Genomic DNA, 21,358 nt, shown 5'->3' on the forward strand with positions numbered 1-21,358 from the left:
GAATTCAATCTTCCCACACAGAAGATCTCCTGGAGACCATGTCATGTACCTGAGTTATCACTATAATGCAGTCGACCATTTATCTCTGGGCAATTTTTTCCTTGCATTCTTGTCTCTTATGTCTTCCTGCCGCCCCGCTCCCCTCCCCTTTTTTTTTCTAGCACAGGTCATTAAGTGCGACACCAAAATGAGGGACAAATGCAAAGGATCAACATGCAACAGGTAGCGTTTTATTGACTTCTGCCCCAGTGTCATTGAAATGGCAACCTTAAACCTGGCTGGCTTTTGCAAACATGGAGCGGGCTGGGTTCTATTTATTGTGACTAGAATCCAAATGCTGTCTAAATCCCTATGAAAAAAAGTCTTTCATTGCTCTTAATACAAATGATTTGGCCAAGTTTAGCAGTAAGGTGACTCAATTTACTTCATGCTCGAAATGGTGAACGGCCATGATAACCCACAGCTCCCAGGTGGTCAGCCCCATTTAATAAAGCTTGGCACAATCATTTTGCACTCCTCTTGTGTTACATTTCCATCCAACCTTAGACCATCAATTCAGAGCTTGTCCCCACCTAGGAGCCCTGGTTAAGATCCCAGTAAGGTACACTAAAGTTTATTCCTTGGAAAAAAACAAACCCACAGAATCTAAATATTGATCTCATTCTTAAGGGAAAAGGTATTTGAAAATGTGGCTGTTTTGCAATGCTGGTTTTAAATGGAGTAGTTAAATGACACTAATGGGATCACTATTAAATTAACTGTAATAGAAGTCTGACTCACATTTCACACTCACCACAGATATATATATCTCTCTCTTTAACTAGGTATCTGTGCCCAGCTGGCTGCGTTAACAGCAAGGCAAAAATCTTTGGAACATTCTATTATGAGACTGTACGTACTTTGTTATGGCTGATAGATGACATTTACTGGGGTTTTAATGGTAGTAATAGAAATGGAAAATGCTGGCAGTTCTAATGTAACATAAATTTTCTGCCCTCCCATGTTGGTGCTGTAAACTGTCTTACTGTAAACTGTATTAACTTATATAACAAAGGTAATCTGCATTTCCCCATCTATATGATAAAATCAGTGCTGAAAAGAGTATCTACTAAGGGTTTGATTTTGGTTCTGAGTGTCCTCTAGGCCCACTAAGTTCAACAGAAGTTGAGCGCCCTCCTGTACTTCACAGGAGTGCATGGCATCTTTCAGGATCTATCCCTCAGTGCAGTGAGCTATTGGGATGGAAGAGAAACTTTATATTAGAATTGCTTCTCAAGATGGTTCACAGGATGATGGATTTTTATTTTTAGGATGGCTCATTGAATCTTAAATTGTCAAAATAGTTTATAATTAGGGCAGGTCAACAATTTCCTGTCAAGACTGATTTTGATGGAAAACTGGGGGTTTGGTTAAACAATTTGGTTTTTACAAAATGTGCCTGCTTTCCAATGAAAATTTTGATTTTATTATTAAAAAAAAAATGCCCCAAATATATTGAAGCTGAAATTCTGCTGCAGATGGCTCATGGGAGTTGTAGTTCAGTTGCTTTGTGCTCCTGTTCTTCTCTATGGGCTGGGTTTCCCTCTAGACTGCATCTCCCATGATGCATCATGGCTGGACAGCTGCCATGATGCACCACCTCCCCTCACCAAGGGGTTTTCAGCTGAAATATTTCAGATTTGACATTTTTGTTGAAAGCTCAAAATTTTCCTTTTGGGGGGGGGGGGAGGGAATGAAACATTTTCCAACCAGCTCTCCTTTTAATTTACATTTAAATACTATATTTTTTATTTAAAAAAATCCATGTTTGTCCTTAAATCAAGTAAGGCTTCGAATAAAAATAAATGCATGTGTGTTATAACAGTAAAATTCAGCAGGCTGAAACGATGCAACATTTGCTCAGTAAATGTAAAGTCTGCGTAAACTTCAGCTGGTCTTTAAGTATTTCTTTTACATACTTGTTTATTAAATGGCTTAGAACTATTTAGGAAACATTGGTATTAACATGCTATTTGTGATGTGATTTCCAGGCATCCAGTATATGTCGCGCTGCAATTCATTATGGCGTCATAGATGATAAAGGAGGTCTGGTTGACATCACTAGGAAAGGGAGATCACCCCTTTTTGTCAAGTCGACAAGAAATGGCATTGAATCTTTAAGGTAATGCTTCCCTCAGAAACCAGATCTCTACGTCTGGAGGGCCATGACTTGTACAATAAATCGTTCCACATTTGTCACTGTTTACAAGCAACAGAGAGTAGATCTTAAAGCAACTGTAGTGCATTTATTTGTTAAAGGTCAATGAAATATGTACACACATTTCTTGTTTTGCTTTGCAGTAAATATAAACCTTCAAATTCATTCATGGTTTCCAAAGTCACAGGTAAGTTTTTAAATGCCCCTTTTGTCGTCATAATGTTGAGAAGAAATCAATGGTGCTTGAGTTTATTGTAATATATTGACATCATCATTCCAGAGCCATGTTCTTTTATGAATCTTAAATGGGCAAAACTCTTTGTAGTCAAGCGACTCTTCCTATTTGTGATTAGAGCATGTCAGGAAAAACAAAAGTGGCATTTTTCAAAACATTTCCTGCCCCTGCCCCATTTTAGAACCCATTTGAATAATGCCTCGGCCTAGCGTGACCATATTTCCCAAAGGGAAAACGGGACACTGCATGGGGCTGGCCCGAGTCCTCCCAATCCTCCCAGCGGGGGCTGGCCCAAGCCGCTCGCCCTCTCCCCTTCCCCCCATCTGAGCCCTCCCTCAGGCAAGGCTCGAGTGAGCAGTGATGCACATACTCGTTAGGGTGACCATATTTACCAAAGGTGGGGGCTTGCATTGCTGCTTGCCCAAGCCCTGCCTGCCATCCCACCCGAGCCTCCTTTTACTGAGGACCCCTCGCCTCCCCACATGCAGAGCTGGCATTTTCACTCACACCCCCTTCCCCCATGTTCCTCTACACCCCACTTTGTGACAAAAGTGGGCATTTGTCCCGTTTGCTCTCGCCAACTAATCAAAAGTTGCAAGAGCAAATGGGACAAATGCCCACTTTTGCCACACAAGTTGGGACAGCTGGAACAGGGCTTAAAAAAGGGACAGTCCCAGCCAAAACAGGACGTATGGTCACCCTACTGCTCAGCTTAAATACAACCAATATTTTGGCTTGTGTTACCTTGAGCTGCTTTAGGGTGAAGCCTCTGGCACTGGCAACTGGAAAGTTAAAAGCAACACTGTCATTTAGACTCAGAATTAGACCCAAAACCTGCCCGGGAACCCCCTCCGTATTCAAAAAAATCTGTAACAAAATCACACTACTCCATTTCTCAGATATTCTTTTCTTTAAAAAGCCATGGTCCTTGAAGAAGGATTTTCTAGCAATTTAGTAGATCTCCAGCATGAATCCTAATAAAAATATCTCTTCGATGGAAGCTGTTTCTAATGAAGACATTGAAATTATTCTTTTGGCTGCATCTGCTGGACATGCATCCTGTTAGATGTGATGCATAACTAATGCTTCTGTTTACTTCAGGAGCACCAGCTATTTGGCTTTGTAATTCATCTCTCTATATTGATTTCCACAGTGCAGACACTGGATTGTTACACCACCGTAGCTGAACTGTGTCCTTTCAAAAAGCCAGCAACTCATTGTCCAAGGTAAGCTGCATATCTCAAATATGATGCTATTTCCTTTGAACCTAGACCTGTACTAGGGTAAGGGAAACAGAAGCTGAAGGATTGGATGGAGATATTGAACTCTTCCGATTTGAAGCTGATAAATTAAAGATATAGATTATGTCAGATTAACTGGAGTAAAGGTTAAACGAGGAAGCTTTTTCCATATCCAAAACAACATACTATATGAATAAAATTGCCTGCTTTCACAAACATGTTTGTGATCTGAGCATACTCTCAATGCTGGCATACAAACAAGTTCCAGGATTTAAAATCCATATTTTTGTGGGTTTATTACTGAGTTTTTTACCTGCTTCCGCAATATAAGAGGGTCTGAATAGAAGACCCCCTCAAATTGGCCTCAATATGTGCATGTACAACTTTGCACACTTTGTTCAGTCACGTGCATGTGGTGTTTTGGGACGCTATCACTTGTACACCCAAATGATAAAATGTACACACACAAAACCTTCTTCCTCTTGATGCTGGCATGCGAACGAGCGTTGCTCATGGAAATTCCATCAGGTGCATGCATGAATGACGATGGGCAAAAAACTCTACCTGCAAACAATTGTGTGTGCGGGGCCAGGCACAAGGTCGGAAGCTACGCTTGGAGAATTTGGCCCAATGGCCTTCATTATCTCCTGTTTCACTGGCTTAAAGGAGTCTCATTTGCAGCTGTGTAGACACTATCGAGTTTCAGCTGAAAGGGGGGAAAAAAGAACCAGTCAGCTGCTGCCACCTGCAAACCAGATGCCGGCCCTTGAAGGCTTCCTTCCAAGAGCTCAAGAATACAACTGGTTTTTCTCTTACTCCTTGATGTAGCGAATAAATATGAATAAATTGTTTTTCAGGGCTTACTGTCCAGCCCACTGTAAAGCTGAGCCAGCATACTGGGCACCAGTCTTTGGCACCAAGGTTTATGCAGATGTGAGTATTCCACTTTCCTATGTCTCTCCAAATAACAAGGTGACTGTATTGAAATGACTGGATCCCCATGGTCATTTAAGAGATTCACATTCCATGAATTAGAAAGGTCAGAATTACATAGAGTCCCTATAAACAACAAGGAAATACCCTGCCAGCACATGGGATAGAAATGTCCCTTGAATTAGTTGGACACATTGATTAAATGTATCTAGTGTTGTACTTCAGAGTCAGCATTATAGTGCAGTGGATAGGGCGTCAGGGGTTGCACTCCTTTTTCTGGCACTGATTTGCTCTGGGAAAGTCACTTAACCTCTCTGGGTTTTTGTCTGTAAAATGGGTTTGATGCTTGTCCACCGTCGTGAAGTCTCTTGAGGTGTACAGATGAAAAGCGAATAGCTTTGGTACAAACGTTATATTATTACTCGACATAGCTTGTAAAAATAGATTCCCCCCCTTCTTATCTGTAAGTAGAATATGATTTGTGAGCAGTTGTTGTGGAAATGAAGTATGGGGGTGGGGTTTTGGTTTTTTTTTGTAGCTCTGTGAACAGCTGTCGAGTTGATGTGGATGGACAGAGGTTAAATGGCAAAAAATAAATGGACAGATATGCAAAGGAACTTTTTTTTTTGGTCACCACTTAGAGAGAGCATGTGTCTAAAATCCACTGACAAAACAGGCTTAGTATAGCTTCTCACTGCTCTTATGGATCATCTCCACATGGGGGAGGTGCAAACATATTGGAAAATATTCCTAGCAGGATCATGGGAGTATACGAAATAATACGCTTGGTATTGCTGGAACCATTCCATATTTGGTTGAATCAACTCTGCCTAAACTTCCACCTGGAAAAAGAGTGCTCCATTGGAGAGGGAGGGCAGGTCTTGGTTCCATTTTTGTTTGTTATAGATGTCCAGATCAATAAAGAAAGAAAACGGGCATTAGAGATTTGTTCTGGAGTTTGTGGGCCTTGGTGGAGAATTGCCTGTTGTTTTGTTGATGTTAGTTAGCGGAGTTGTTTCTTTTTTACCTTTGTAGTCACAGGCAGAATTAGGAAAAACACAGAGGAATTTGAAATTGGTGCCAGTTGTGGTTTGGCCTCAGAACTGGCACATGGTTAAATAAGATTGTCCCTGCAAGGTCCCAAGAATAACAATTTCATTGGGCAAATGATCAGGTAATTAACTGATCAGAAGAACCTCATGCAACTATTTCAGTTGATATTTTTATAAAGCTGTATGAATAAAGTTGCATTGTAATCACATGCCAGTTTTCTGTTTACTCTAATCATCTATTAGGGCAATGATTCCGTTGCCTGTTTAGATACATAATAAGCCAAAAATTGGCATATAAATGTGATAATAAAATGTTACGTTTCTAGAACGCCTTTCCCCCAAAGCTCTTTCCAAAATATATACGCAGGAAAGATTTCAGATATCTCTGAAAAACAGCCACCCTTGCTGGGAACCATAGCATGCACTCTGTGTGTGTACTGTATAAGCACAGGAAGTAGAGAAGAATACTATCCAGTAGAAACAGCCGGGAAAGTTTTAGTGGTGGTGAAGCACTGGAATGGGTTACCTAGTGAGGTGGTGGAATCTCCTTCCTTAGAGATTTTTAAGGTCAGGTTTGACAAAGCCCTGGTTGGGATGATTTAGTTGGGGATTGGTCCTGCTTTGAGCAGGGGTTTGGACTAGATGACCTCCTGAGGTCCCTTCCTATCCTAATATTCTATGATTCTAGTGGCTATCCACACTAGATCTGCAGCAGGAGGAGTGGTGAAGACTAACATAAGATCTTTGAAGGTCACAAGCACTCAAGACCTCAATTTTGCATCTGATCTGAAAAAACTCCATAGCTGCTAAGATGTCCCTGAGGCACTAATTAAATACCACCATCTCAGTCCTGCATAATTTTATGATTTATACTGACTCAAAGGCACTAGTGTCCTGGTTCACAAGCTCCACTTCTTGTGAATCTCTGAGTTTGGGATTATATAAACGGGGGCATGGAATATGATTTGGGGGAAAAAATACTGCTCTGTCAAGGATTTGATAGATCTCCGTTAGACTAGTATGGCCAGGGCGTCAGAGATGACGGGTCTAACAAGGCATGTGTTGAAGAGTTTAGGAGCATTAGCAGAATGGCAGGAAAAGACAGGAGTAGACTTGATAGAGGAGAAGGGGCTTGAGGAAGCTGTGGCAGAAGATTGTAAGCACAGTGAGGGGTACAAATAGAAAAGTTCTTTGCATTAACGATAAATCCGAGGACTGGAAGGCTGACAAAATAAGCAAACGTTCAGTGCAATGAGAATTTAGTCCGAAGCCTTTCCCACAGAGGGTACTGTGTGTGTGGAATGCTCTGCAAGAAGGCATGCAATGACGTAGCATAAGCCACAAATCAGAAGAAAAATTAAAACCGACAACAAACAAAACTAGACAAGTGCTAGTCTTCTCATAGGCCCTGTGGATTCCCATCCATAAAGTGGCACCTTCTTGGGACTTGTGTATATATGTCACAGACTCTGTTCTTTTTAATAGCTTAACTAAAGAAAACAAAAAGTATTTTTCCCCATTGAGTTTGTGCTCTCGCACTCTCTGTCATGTCAGCAGCACACCCAAAACCCTGACCTGCAAAATGGTTTGGCAGCAGAGGAGTTAACGGGGCAATAACCTGTGGGCATTAGCATCATAAAGTCACTACTAAGTAGGTACCAGAATCCAATTCAATGAGCTTGTAACCTTCTGATCCGCCTTGGAGAGCTTCAATGTTTACATGATCCCAGGATGCATGTGAAAGTTTGTTTTACCACAGAGAACAAAGCTCCAGCATCAGGAAGAGAGGATTTTGGCTGTACTTGGTTCTACTTGGGTTAATCCATAGCCCCAGGAGCAACTAACCTCTGCAGCATGGGATTTTAACAGCTTTAAAGAAGATTCTGTTTTCTTCTCATAGAAATAAGGATGCTATTTTAGGTTGCGTGATGTCAAGGGCTTGGGAAACATATGTTTATAGGAAGTGAGGTCAATGTCGTTTTGGAAACCAACCAGGGACAAAGAAGCCAAGGTACTCATGATCAATGACAAAATAGTAAGACCTCTAATGTGTTGCTGAAGTGTAATTGCTAGAGCCTTAAAACGTGCACAATAAATTGTGGAAGCGAACAGTAAGGAGGAGGAGGCGGCAAATGCAGGTCATCAAATCCAGATGTTCTGCAGTTCTGCTAAAAGTTATTTCCAGTGTAGAAAAAGATGTTCCATGACCTTGAGGAAAGCAGGACACTGACTGTGGTTAAAAACAGACAAATGAAAGCACATGCACAACTCTCCCCTCCCTGGCTTCAAGCATAAAATGATTTGTTGGGCCCATGCATTGATGCACCTTATTACATGGCCATGTGCATTAAATGGATGAAGCTCCAAAAGCAGGAACAGGTGCATTTGTAAGGGCCCCATCATTAACTTTAATAATGCATTTTGTTAGACTTGCAAGTTTGGTTTCGGTCTTTCCAATATGAGAGATTTAGCTCCGCAGAGGTGTAACCAAGCTCTCTCACCCCTATCTTTTATGGGCAATAGGCAGCCTGGATGGACCAATCCTGGCTCCCGTTACAGACTTTGGAAAAAATTTCCATTGAGGGCCTCCCACAAATGCAAGACAGATGTAAAGGCTAGCATATTTTACAAAGCAATGGTGCTATCTTCTGACCATCTCTGGTGGATTACATGTAAATAGCCAGCATTGTGTTAATAACAAAACCAGGGTGAAATTCTTCATGGTGATTCAGCAGAATGATGGAATGGTTCCTCCAGAGATAAAATGGAAACCTTAGTATATTTGGACATTTAAAACCGAAGTGGACAGAGCATTAGAGCACATGCTGTAGGGAAAAGTTTAGATCTGGCTCCAAACTTCACAGCTCAGGCCCATCTCCAAAAGAATCCAGTTTCCAAGCAATAGAAGGGTTAAGAAAAGTCAGAGCTTCTTTACACTAGATTTCCAGAGTCAAGTGGTATACACGGGACATGGCGGAACAACTGCCAATACCCTTTCGGCAGGAACCATGTGGCCAACAAACTCCATCTTGCATTGCTTCAAAAAATCCATCAGTTTCTGCTGTGTCTAACAGTTTTGCTGTTTTGGAGGGCATATGGCTGGGCATCTTGGATACTGAAGCTGGGATAAGCAATGGTCACATTCTCATCTTGGAAAGATCACAAGTGAAATGCACACATTACTGTCCAGTGAAATAGAATAAATGGATGTCGTTGACTCTTTCTACGTCTGAGAGAGAAGCCAAATAACTGTTTGGATTAAAACCGGATTGGGTAGCCAAGTTTGCTGTTAAAAGTTTAGGACGGGGATTGTTATGGGCTGAGACAGAAACATGGCCTCAGTTTCTACCGAAGCTAACTTAGCCCTCCATCCGCGCCCCACAAAATGACTTTGCTGTGTGGGGCACCTGCAAGCTGCTATACCGAGATCTACTTTTGGTTGTTGGGTTTAGTGTGCGGATGCTGAGTGCGGTTGGTGGCCTTGATATACAGGAGGTCAGGCTAGATGATCTGGTGGTTCCTTCTGACCTTAAACTCTCTGACTGGTTTAGCCAAATCAACCAAAATATGGATGATTTTTCATTCTTTATCAGCAGTAACGTCACTTATTTCCCATTCCAATTAGTTCCAGTTTCCATCGGTGCTTCCTTTTTGAATGGGGCTGGCTTCCAAACAAACTGTACCCCGAAAGGCCTTGCGGAGTTAGGCAGTTGAAATGCAGAGATAAATAATATTGGTGGGAGAAGGAAATGAACTGGCACAGCCAAAGAGGAGGGTGTTATGTTCATGGCATATGCGTAGAGAGTTAGGAACCCCCCCCCTTTCATTTATACTGTTCCTAGAGGTTTGCAAGGTAACACTACTTTATTTCTTAGAATCCAGAAACCTAACACAGCAACAACCAGAAACAGAGAGAGAGAAAGCAGGCTGCCCCCTAAGGCAGAGAGGCACTACTCAACCCACTTGCTCCAGGCTGGCTCTTTTCCAGACTGAATGCTGAAAGAGCCATATATCAGGCTTCCCGACACAGCCCCCTAGCCTGGAAGCAGAACCAGGAACCCCTTTACAACTTAAAGTGATAGCTTGTAATTTTAACACAGGTTTCAATACAGCACAGAAGGGAGGTGTTTCAGCTGAGATCTGAAATGAGGCAGAGGGAAGCAGACTGTTCCAGGCAGCAGAATGTGCAAGGGAGAAGGCTCTTGCACTAACGATTGGCTAGACTGTATGGAGGGACAAAGAGAGGAGAGTAATATTAATGCTAGCTGTGGTGGAGGAGAATGGAAAGATTGCTGGCCTATATTCTGTGGTGATGGACATGCTATACATAAGTTGCAAGGTGAAGCCGCAAAGGATTGTTTTTAAGAGGGATTTGTTTCTTTATGGTAGATAAAGGGGCCCCACAGGGATTTTTCCCTCCCCTTATTTGTTTTTGCCTTACAAAAATCTGCAGTTTCACTTCTGGTTTTGCAGGCAGCCATTTCTCACTGAAGTTAATGAGAGCTACAGGTGCTTGGTGGTGCTGGAAATCAGGTTGCTTCTGTTTTAGGCACCTAAATGTGGTTGTTGGATCTTAAATGTAAAAGCCCAGGTTTGAAAATGTTGGCCTGGTTCTTTGTAGCGGTTAAAATAAAAGGTTGGCCTGTTCTCGTCTGCACCTTCGTTTATTCAGCGAAGAAAAATTCAACGGTTGCTAATGCCGAAAGGAATGTCTCTGGGGCTGTGGGCTGTGTATCAAGCAGGGATCTTTATCAAAGATATGTGAGAGTTTTTAAGCTTTTATGAAACACAGGAGCACTGGGAAATGTATACATAACGAATCGTGCAGCCTTCTTTCTTGGTTCATGGTGAGACTTGCACTTGAAAGGGAAATGTGTGTCCCATTCATGTTCAGGAACCCTGAGGAGATGAGAGAGAGAGACTCTCTCTCTGCTGTTGTGAGATAAAGGTAGCTTAGTCTCCAGCTGTCTCATTTGTGAGGCAATTAGCTGCGGAGAGATTTCCTTAAGAAGGAAGCCTGCATAACGAGGCCGATTTTTATCACCAGTGGAAACCACAGCATGTTGCCGAGCCCCCGAGGAGGAGGACATCTTTGTTTTCAGGCTAGTCACACTAAATGGGGACTTGATGGGTGACTTACGGCTTCTCTACTCTTGAGATGCTACAGCGGCACAACTTCAGTGTAGACACTGCCTATGCCAGTGGGACGGGTTCTCCTGTTGGCGTAGGCAATCCACCTCCCCGAGAGGCAGAAGCTAGTCAACAGAAGAAATCTTCCGTTGCCCCAGCGCTGTCTACAGTGGGGGTCAGGTCAGCTTAACGAAGCTACTCAGGCTGTGGATTTTTCACACCCCTGAGTGACCTAGCTGGGTCAACCTCATTTTTAGTGTAGACCAGGCCTTAGTTCATAGGCCTGTTCATTGCTAATAGTTTGATGCAGCTGGTGCCAGACAGGGCTCCCCGGAGATCCCAATTCTGCAGGATTCCAGAGATACTAGGATCCATCCCAAGAAAGTGGGGCTGAGGCAGAAGCAGAGAACCTGCTATGTGGTATTTTTTGCTGTGCGATCCCTGAGGCCCCAGTGCCCTTCCTTTTGGGAGAAAACTCCTCCATCCTCCTAGTGCTTCCCATCTTCAGAGCACTTTTCCAACAACTCATTAAGATAAAGACTCATTGGCAAGATAGAAGATAGGAACCCAATTGGCTGATAGGGGAAGCGGTATGTAAAAAACAGAATGGCCAAAGAATGAACAAGCAGAGGAACAGCAAGTTCTGGAAGAAAGGAATGCCTTGGAAAGAACACCGTTAAGGATGTGTCCCCGTGGAGAGTGTTACAAATCGCCTTGGACAGTTCATTCAGGACAGTTTAATTTAATGAGCCAATTTTAGATTTACAGATTTCCCATTGCATACTAGAGCAAATTCAAAGCATATCTTCCAAACAAAGTGTTCCTGTGCTGTCTTGCCCATATATAGAAGCAAAACCAAACTGGCAATTAAAACTGCAAAAGCTGCCAAGAGATAGGCAATCCAAAGTGATAAATATATAGGGAATGAGGGCAAACGTGCCTTTTAAGGCCTTGGAGAGAGAGCGAGCATGATCTATAGTATGCAGATGCCGCTGGAATATTGCTTTGCAGGTTCTGCAGTGAAAGTTTGATTTTTAAAGATCAAGAAGTTTGTGGATTTTGAATTTTCACCTGTTCCGATCCTCAGTACTAGAGCTGATTTTTGTTCTGCTCCCTAGCAGTGTATAATCTTTTTAGAAGGTTCACGTCCAAGTTCATAGTGAGCCTTCTCTGCTATCACTCTATTTCCTGGATGTTTTTGTAGCTTAGTCATCAGTTGCTGGTAGGTTCTGTTCTTGCAGCAAACAAAACAAAATAAAATAAAAAACAGAAGCAGTGTGCAATACAGAGATTGCAGGCCTCATTTTCATGATTGCCTGCTATGCTTGGTGTAGTCAGTGGGAGCTGTGGGTTCTCAGCACCTCTAAAAACCAGACAATGATGAAAAGCTCATTTTAGCTTTTGGGAAGATGGGACCTAACGCGTCTCAAGTTAAAGATGGGATCTAACGCTTCTCAAGTTATTTCTTTAGGCCAAATTCACCAAGGATTTCTGCTGTTTCACACCAGCAAACAGTTGCAAAACCTCTGACAATGCAAAGTGGCCACACCCTCTCATGTGGACAAAGGCAGGGTTGAAGAGGTCAAGAAGTGCCATTGCAGCCCTAAAAGAGGGCTCATGGACTAGTAGACAGGGCCTAGCTGACTGGTAAATCCATTGATTCAGTCATTCTCTGAAAGAAAAGGAGGACTTGTGGCACCTTAGAGACTAACCAATTTATTTGAGCATGAGCTTTCGTGAGCTACAGCTCACTTCATCGGATGCTGTAGCTCACGAAAGCTTATGCTCAAATAAATTGGTTAGTCTCTAAGGTGCCACAAGTCCTCCTGTTCTTTTTGTGAATACAGACTAACACGGCTGTTACTCTGAAACCTGTCATTCTCTGGATAATCTCCCCTTAGCATAGTTCCTGTTGAGACCAATGGGCTGTTTGACCAGCCTGTTGAGAGAAGTAGTGGAAATACTGCTTACCCTCCATAGGGCGGTCACTACACCTCCCTGTGCCAGCCATGCTGAATTCTCACCCTTTGCAATTAGTAGCAGGGGCCATGCGTCATCTGCAAGAGCTCATTTAGGTTTATTTGGTCCTGCCTCAGCACAGGAGGCTGGGCTAGATGACTTCTCAAGGTCCCTTCTAGCCCTACGTCTCTATGATTCTGTGATCTGTAGAGTCCTTTCTCACTGCTCAGGCTGGAAGACGAACAACGTTCCCATCAGTCTCCCTTCGTTCTTCCTTATTTTCCTAGTCATCAGAAAAAGGTCTTGGAACCCCAGCTAAATTAATTTACTTTATGATCTTTCAGAATTCCAGTATCTGCAAAACGGCCGTGCACGCTGGAGTCGTTAAAGATGAGAGTGGCGGTTACGTGGATGTAATGCCTGTGGACAAGAAGAAAAATTACATTGGCTCCTTGAAGAATGGCGTCCAATCTGAGAGGTAGGGTCACTTTTCTTTTTTGTGATCAGTTTGTGAAAATGTGGCTGATGGGAATTGAATATACAAGGTACGTGATTCGAACATGTCAGTGTAAACTCAGAGAAGCAAACGAACAAAAGAGTGTGTGTCATCCCTTCTTTGCCTTTTGCAGCTGAATGCATTACTCTTGGACTCTGTATATTAAGGATGTAATACTATTAAGCGTCTCCTTAGTTTACAAATTAGTTTAAACTAGTCAAAATATGAATACACTGTTAATAAATTTCACTGGGTATACAGCACTTTAAAATTTACTCTGGTTTTTAGCAAAGTCATTATTAATGTTGGGGGAGCAGTTTCACATGAGTTTTATCCTCAAACATTCTGGCAAATTAACACCACTGAAAAGATAAACACGTGGTCTGCATCTTTCATCGTACAGTCAGCTTTGTGGCTTTCACTTGGGTATTCCACTACTGAGTTCTGGGAAGTCTAATATATTTAATAGCATAAGAATATGAGAATGGCCATGCTGGGTCAGACCCATGGGTCCTTTAGCCCATGCTGCAGACGTTCATGCCTTCAAATCTATTACAGAGTAGTGGAGGACATGCATGGAATAAAGCTGGCATCTTCTTAAAACAAGGCCGGTGAGCTATCCGGGGGTCAGTTTGGATACAGTTGTTGTTCTGCATCAAATTTTTTGCAGTTACACTGTGCAAACGTTTTGTTTGTTTCAGTTTGTACATGAACACGCCCCCTCAAGATGTTTGCTCAGCCACTTGTCAATGGTGAATACATTAAATCCTTAACACACAAAAGAGGAACTAGATTCAAAAAGGCCCAGATTTTCGGATCTTGCTTTTCTGCAGACCTACATTGTCCTCTTACTCTGATGGAGCAAGGAAGTGCAGGCTTTAATGCCCAATTATGTGCCTGGCCGGTCTGTGGAATGTATCATTGGTGCAGTTGTATGTGAAACACACTTGAATTTAGGCACACATTTTGCACGTGCAGCACTCTGAAAATGCAACCTAACAGATTTAATAATCTCACTTAAATGCAAAGTGTGAAAACGGTCACAGTTCGGCTCAAGGGGAGGGGAGAATGAGACTCAGAGAAGCTGCCTGTGGTTAGTCCGTAGCGTTTGGGAATTGTGCTGATGGGAAATCTGTAGGGTTGCCATCACTAGTATGTGTGGGATGCAAAGTGCATTTACCAGGAAAACCCCCCCCTTTTTTTTTTTTTAAATTGGAATTGGCAGTGGACTGGAAACTGCCACTGTTATGTTCTTCATAACAGTTTCTTGGAACACACAGTGTAATTAACATACAAGGAAGAATTTATTGGGTTAATTCCACCAGTCCAGCAGGAGAAGTGTCTGTTGCTCAGTCCTGTCAGCAGAAATGATTAGGAGGAAACGCAGTGTCCAGATTTCTTTCTTTCTCTCTCTCGCCCTCACTTCCCCCAGGGGTGCTGGACTGAGAAATATTTCCCAAGACAGTTTACATCAGGAATTAGTGAAAAGAGAGATCTCTAGAGCTGAGACTGTCTCCAGAGACCCAGCTGCTTTTATTTTTCCCTGTGGGTGCTCCGCTCCCACCCCGAGGCTCTGTCCCTTCCCCCAAGGCCCCACCCTTGCTCTATCTCTTCCTGCCCCCGTTCCACCCCCCCCAAGGCCCTGCCCTCACCCCGTCCCCACTCCACCCCATCCCCTGAGGTCCCCCTCCTGCCGCTTACTGCTCTCCGCTCTCACCCGAGCATCTCCTGCCAGCATCCAAACAGCTGATCGGTGGCCCCTACAAACAGCTGATTGGCGCTGCTGCCAAACAGCTGTGGCTTGTGGGTGCTGAGCACCCTTTATTTTTTTCCCATGAGTGGTTGAGCCCTTGAGCACCCATGGAGTCCGTGCTTATGGATGGCCCTCAACCTTTACACTTTTGCTTTTGGTGTGGTACTCATGGCCTCCTTGCCACTTGCACTGACTCCCTTGTCGTGGTGACGGCTCACCGGTCTCCCGTATTGAATCTTGTGGGAGGTGGTCATGTAGGTAGCAGCTTTTCAGTGCACTCTTAAGTTTCACCAGCTATGAATGCGTGCCTTTCTGTGAAAAATACATGCCTCAGGGCTCAGTGTGGTAATGGAAACTCCTGAACTGGGAGTAATGGAAGCTCAAGTGCTTCAGAAATTCAGAATGCAGATGTGCAAATAAACATGCATTCAAATCAAATGAATAATTGAAGCCACTGATCTCCTTACTGAAGTGACTATGTGGGGAGCTGCTGCATCTCCCTAAGGTTCATAATGATTGTTCTTTTTCAGCTTGAAGAGTCCCAGCGAAGGGATGGCTTTCCGAATTTTTTCCGTGAAGCAGTAAATTCCCCGGGAAGGTGCAAGTTTCTTCTGGAGAACAATCCACTGATCTTGAGGGACAGCAAAGTTCATTTGATGGCATCTGCTCTGAACACATTCTCCTTGCCGATTTCTTTCAGGGAAGAAAGATTCTGACTCAACTGTCCACGTCACATCTGCACCAGTTCAGCGTTTTGTTTTTTGTAAACTCTAGGGCATTCAGACTGTTGTAACTTCAAATTCCAAAAGCGGTGTGCTGAACAGCTTGAGTGTGGATTCATTTACAACAAACATCGGAACCCTGGCTGGTCCACAGATAGTGTTTTAGGTCTTGAAGTACCTGCCCCAATGGAAGTATCAACACATGGTTGGCAAGGTGGAATACATAGTGAAATATTGTGTGGATGGGGGGCCCTTTAAAACATAGTTTTAAAGCTGCTCCTTTTGTGGGGTGGGGCATACGACTTCTTTGGAACTGTTTGTATGGCAGGGTTGGCTTTTCTGTTTTAAAAGCAAAACCTTCGTGTTTACCTAATCAGCTCGCATGTGCATAGGAAACGTTGAGTCAGATCTGTGGCATATTGCATTAGGTCAAGTGGTGTCATGATGTAACATGAGGTCGGATGTCCGTGGCTGCCTGAAGGACTCTTGGAGATGAGGTTGTCTGAAAAATGTGGTGAAAATAAGAAAAGGTGATGACGATCCCCACCCCTGAGAAACAAGGACCCCAGCCAACCAAAAATGGGGCGTTGGTGTTTGCTGGCCAAACATTAGCAGTTAGTTAGGAATTTGGGTTTCCTATGAGAAGTTGTGGAATTAGCACTCCTGTCCTGGCACATCTCTGTATTATGCTACACACCGGGTTTTTTTTTTATTTACAGTTAAATGCAATTTATTGTTGTATACAGCAGTGCTGGTTTTGTCTGTAGTAGTTAAGCAGTGATAAAAAGTTAATCTTATTTTTGTTAGAAATGGGTGCAACTATATAAAGTATGTTCACTTTATCTTTATGAAGATTTTTTGTACAGTTCTGAGGATTTAAATATACGGCATGGGGTTGGATTGTTTGCTTGCATACAATCGATAGCATATAGTGATCTTAGCTTCCAACATGATTTCTGTGTCTGAGAGCATCTGGAATCAAAAGTGTTGTGTTTTTAAAACTTATAGGTCTTCTAATGAATTTATATTTAATAATTTGAGTCACACTGCTCCGAACAGCTGTTTAAATACATTGCATAGAATGGTTTAGAAGGAATTAAAACTAGTCACAAAATCAGCCTAGTATGAAACTGCCCTGTAAGATAAGATAGCAATCTTGTGATTTATGGCTGAAGCTAATTTGTTCACAACTTTTAGGGGGTTATTAGAATTGGTCTAAGCACAAAACTATTTTTCCCTTAATGGTCAGACATACAGTAACTTACATTACATTACAAGGCAACATAATCTTTATCTCTTTGGTTGATGTAAAAAGATATCCCTTCACTCTGTAACTCGATTTTAGTATGTAACATATGAGGAATATTTCACTTACTGTTACAATTATTTAGCCACTCTATCTGGCAGATGTTTCATGGCTTTCCATAGCCTTCCGATGTCCAGGCTATGTTTAAATTAAATTAAAGAGGGATAGGAAAACCAGCTATAAACCTATTCCAAAATGTAGACCAATAGCATTATATGGATAAGCACTTATTTTATTTAATTTTTAAACTCCATGAAATCAGCACGGAAATTACATTTGTCAGTCCCTTTGTTTCATAACTGAGGTTTCCTTTCCTTGTGAAATCTGAGTTTAAAAAGAGACCTTTCATAACTGAGCAGGTTTGCTCGTTTTCGAGAAGTTACACACAGCAAACCTATTCTTGGAATGGCTCTGGTAAACACCTAGTCTTTATTTATTTAATGTGGTCTTCTAAGGTATGTTGTGTTTGCTTTATAGTAAGGAAAACCAGTTACATTTTCAAGGTAAATTTATGTGACAAATAGCTGGAATGTGTCTTTAAAAAGTGCCTGTTAGGAAATGACTGAAATCTTGGCAGTGAGTTAAGTCAGGTTCCTTGTTTTGCCTATTATGAATGATAACATTGGAAACAGGCTAGTTTAATCCCACCACATTTTGAAGTATGAATCTGTGGCCTCCACAGGCCAAATAGGAGTTACACCTTCAATAGCTGAGGATAGAACTGGAAAAATGTAATAAGGATCAATCAATTGTCCACTGAAGTCAGTGGCAGCCTTTCCATTGAATTCATGGGTGTTGGATTGGGCTCATGTTTAGTTCTATTGTACATCCCAGTCAAAGTAGAACATCACTGCTCCATTACCCTGTTTGTGAGAATCAGTCATCTTGTAGAAGGAGGGAAAGAAATCTGGACTGGAATAACAGGAAAATCTGAGAATCACCAAGAAGCATATGTACAAATTCAAATGACCAAGAATTTATCTTTCTTACAAAAGAGGAAGGTGAAAAACATAAAAAGTGAAGTTGTGAATATAAAATAAATGATATCCTCATTCTATACCTTGAATTATCTACAGCCAAACAATTTGGATTTTCAGAAACTGGTATTAGCGTAAGTCTGTGTCTCTGGTTAGTTTTATAGGTGCTGTACAACAGATAAATCAGGATTTTGAGGAGCAACCATTCTTTGAGGTTCTGGGTGCTATTAGTTAAATAATATCTCTATCGTATTTAGGAAGGGTTACATCCTGCCTGGCATTATTAAGGCATATCTTTAGTTGTGTTCAATTGTATATACCAGCTGCCCATATTTAGGAGGAACAGGCTCTGTTTTTAGCCAAATATATACTGATTTTACATCCGTCTTTTCAAGCATTTTTCAATCTAATATGTTTCAATAGAGCTTCTAGGGGCAGCGTCCCCTTGTCTTTATATTATCAAATGCCCTGATTCAGCAAGGTTCTTAAGAATGTGCCTCACTTTAGGCATGTGAGTAGCCTCACTGATGTCAAGGGGGTCATATTTTTAAAGGTCTTTAGGTGCCTACCACTGAGCTCAACAGGCATTAGGCGCCTAAATACCTTGGAAAATCTGGGCCTAAGGGATCCAGTAGTTAAGCACCTCGCTGAATTGAGGCCTCATAGGCTTTCATTGCTGGCGAGTAAGTTTCATTTCAACACCAATATAATCAACCAGAAACATCATGTCACACAATTGCCACTGAAAAGAATCTGGTTCCACATGCTGGATTTCCAGAGAACATAACAAGTTTCGTTGGGAAACTTTGCAGAGTTACTGCAGTGCTTTCCTGAATCAGGGCCCCACGAGTAGTCCCACTGGAGTTAATGTGCATTGGAAGCAATCTAGGGCATAGTACCTGAAGTCAATGGGACCATTAACACAGTAAAGTGCTACTGAGCATGAGTTTGTGTGTCAGAATTTGGCCCCTATTTTGATTTTTTCATTATGCGGAGTGTGGATACAGGAGAACAACAAAGAGGGGAAAAACCCCACTAAAATATAAGAAGTCACTTTGGTTTTTATTTTAGTGTCACACTAAAATTTTAAGGCAATTGATGTTGGGAATTAGATCATTTGAAACCCCTCTCTAGTAACTGCATTTCTGTTGCTCTTACCTGGCTTTGAAGCAGCTATTGAGTTGAATAGCTATTGACCGTAGGCTGCCTCAGCCTGCAGTTTATGTATTTGCTTTTTTTCTATGAAAAACGGGTTTTTTGTTTTTACTACTTCCTGTGTACAAAAGTTTAGTGTAAATGGGTTTTGCCTTTGCATGATCTTTACGGGGCTGTCTTTTTGTTTATAAAACAATATTTTTTCTAAATACAAAACTGTTAAATATCTTTGTTTTGTTTTCTGAATTGTGAAATAAAACCCATACCAAAAACAGATGCCAACCCCTTGTTTTTAATGTTTAATTTTTCAATGGCTTTATTTAGGAGGCTGGCCTGGGCTACCTATTTTTATTTATTTATAGCACGCTAGCACCTGGGCACCCCAATTAAGATCCCGAGGTGCTCGGTGCTGTGCAAATGGGACAGCTACCATCTTGGCCGACGTACCGCGGATTGAATCAGGGACTTCCAAAGCTGAAAGCTTAAATCTTTAACTGAGAGGCCAAGCTCTGTAGCTGGGGTTGTAACAAACTCACATCTTCTGTCGATCGGGCACAGAGGGGAATCTATTATTTTGGGGGAGTTCTATGGCCTGTGATATACAGGAGGTCAAACTAGATCACAGTGGTCCATTCTGGCCTTGGAATCTATGAATCTACAATAGACACTGAACAGTAGGTTATATATAGGCCTGGTCTACCCTACAAAATTAGGTTGACTCATGTCTACACTCCATCTGACATAAATGCCCCATTACAACGACACAGTAAAACCACCTTCCCGAACCGTGTGGAGCCCTCATCGAGCTACCTAAGTCAACATAATGTGAGTGTAGACACTGCATGACACGTGGGTGTAGACACTGCACGACCTGTGCTATCCCTAACAGTTCTCCAACAGCTCAGGTCCCACACTGTCCTAATCCCTGTGACAGTGATTGCTCTGGCCACAGTTGTAAACCGCACTACTCATGAGTTATGGAGACTGGAAGCCACACAATTCCTTTAAAATCTCCCAAGTGTTTTGGAAATGTCTTTTCCTGATTGCCTACCTTGGTGGAGCACACCGAGCCGCGCTCCCTTGTTCTGCACAAGAGACCATGTGAGCTCCATTTGCTCAACCCATTCATGCCTGGAGTAGACAGGAGGTATTGGTTCGTGTGATCCTATGGGAGAGAAAAGGCTGTGTAAGGTCAGCTATGGACCAGCTGTAGAAATGTGGACATCTACAGAAAGATTGCACAGGAGTCTCAGGCAAAGCGGTAGGACAGGGATCTGCAGCAGTGTCACATGAAAGTGAAGGAACTGTGGAAGGCATATCATGAGGCCAGGGAGGCCAACAATCAATCTGAGGCTGAGCTGCAGACCTGTCTCTTTTACCATGAGCTGCATGCCATGCTTGATGGAGACCCACCAGCACCCCACAAACCACTGTGAACACCTTAAAGGTGCCTGAGACAGAGACCCCTGCCATGAACCGTGAGGAGGAGGAGGTGGGGAAGAAGGGGGTTGGGTCCAGCCAAGTCACAGAGCAGGACCTTTCGAGACTCCTCCACAGTCTAGCAAGCCAAGCCCAATGAAAGGGAAGGGACCTCGGCTGATAGTGTGCGTGCATTTTCCCTTAAAGTGTTTATATTTAAAGATGGCTCCCATCCTGTCCCCAAGGTATGACACAGGTATCAACTCTTCATTGTTTTACTCATCATATAAGAGGAGGCAGAATTGTTATCTGCTTTACATTCCCCTGTTGGGTTTGGCTGTTGGGCATGCAGAGCTGTTCATTTATGTACACAGGGATATCCCTTGTATCCAGGCATGCCAACGGGAGAGGGGGCCAAGGGGTTAATTGCCCATGGGCCTGGTGATTTAAAAGGGCCTGGGGGGATAGATACATATTTTTTTAATAAAAATTAAGATAAAAACCAAAAGAACTCCAGTTTCCTGCGGCTCAGTACAGAGCGCCGTCCCTCGTTGTGACAGTAACCATTTGCCAGCACACTTCTGCACCCTGCTGGTCTGGCAGAGCATCAGCAACAGCAGCCTGGGACCTGTGCAGCTTGCTGCCCCCTCTGGCTGCTTGGGAGCAGCTGTGCCTGCCGTGCTGGCTCTCCGTCTGCGGGGCTGAGGACAGGGAGACGCTGACCTGTGAGAGTCACAATGGACAATGTATGTGCACTGAAATGGACAGAAATTTTGCTGCCTT

At 42.7% G+C, this 21,358-nt stretch overlaps 1 protein-coding gene across 3 annotated transcripts in view; it reads left to right on the plus strand.

Moving 5' to 3' along the window:
* Window positions 1–19,432, plus strand: part of CRISPLD2 (cysteine rich secretory protein LCCL domain containing 2) — a 41,245-nt gene extending 21,813 nt beyond the window's left edge. For all 3 annotated transcript variants that reach the window (XM_048816583.2, XM_048816581.2, XM_048816580.2), the window contains 8 exons: window positions 162–222; window positions 825–891; window positions 2,031–2,161; window positions 2,341–2,384; window positions 3,586–3,658; window positions 4,531–4,606; window positions 13,092–13,225; window positions 15,527–19,432. In XM_048816583.2, coding sequence (XP_048672540.1) covers window positions 162–222; window positions 825–891; window positions 2,031–2,161; window positions 2,341–2,384; window positions 3,586–3,658; window positions 4,531–4,606; window positions 13,092–13,225; window positions 15,527–15,581 — 641 coding nt within the window. In that variant the 3' untranslated portion in view covers window positions 15,582–19,432. The remainder of the gene's footprint in view (window positions 1–161; window positions 223–824; window positions 892–2,030; window positions 2,162–2,340; window positions 2,385–3,585; window positions 3,659–4,530; window positions 4,607–13,091; window positions 13,226–15,526) is intronic.
* The last annotated feature ends 1,926 nt before the right edge of the window (window positions 19,433–21,358 follow it).

This window comes from Caretta caretta, chromosome 12 (genome assembly GCF_965140235.1).
Source record: "Caretta caretta isolate rCarCar2 chromosome 12, rCarCar1.hap1, whole genome shotgun sequence".
NCBI lineage: Eukaryota > Metazoa > Chordata > Testudines > Cheloniidae > Caretta > Caretta caretta.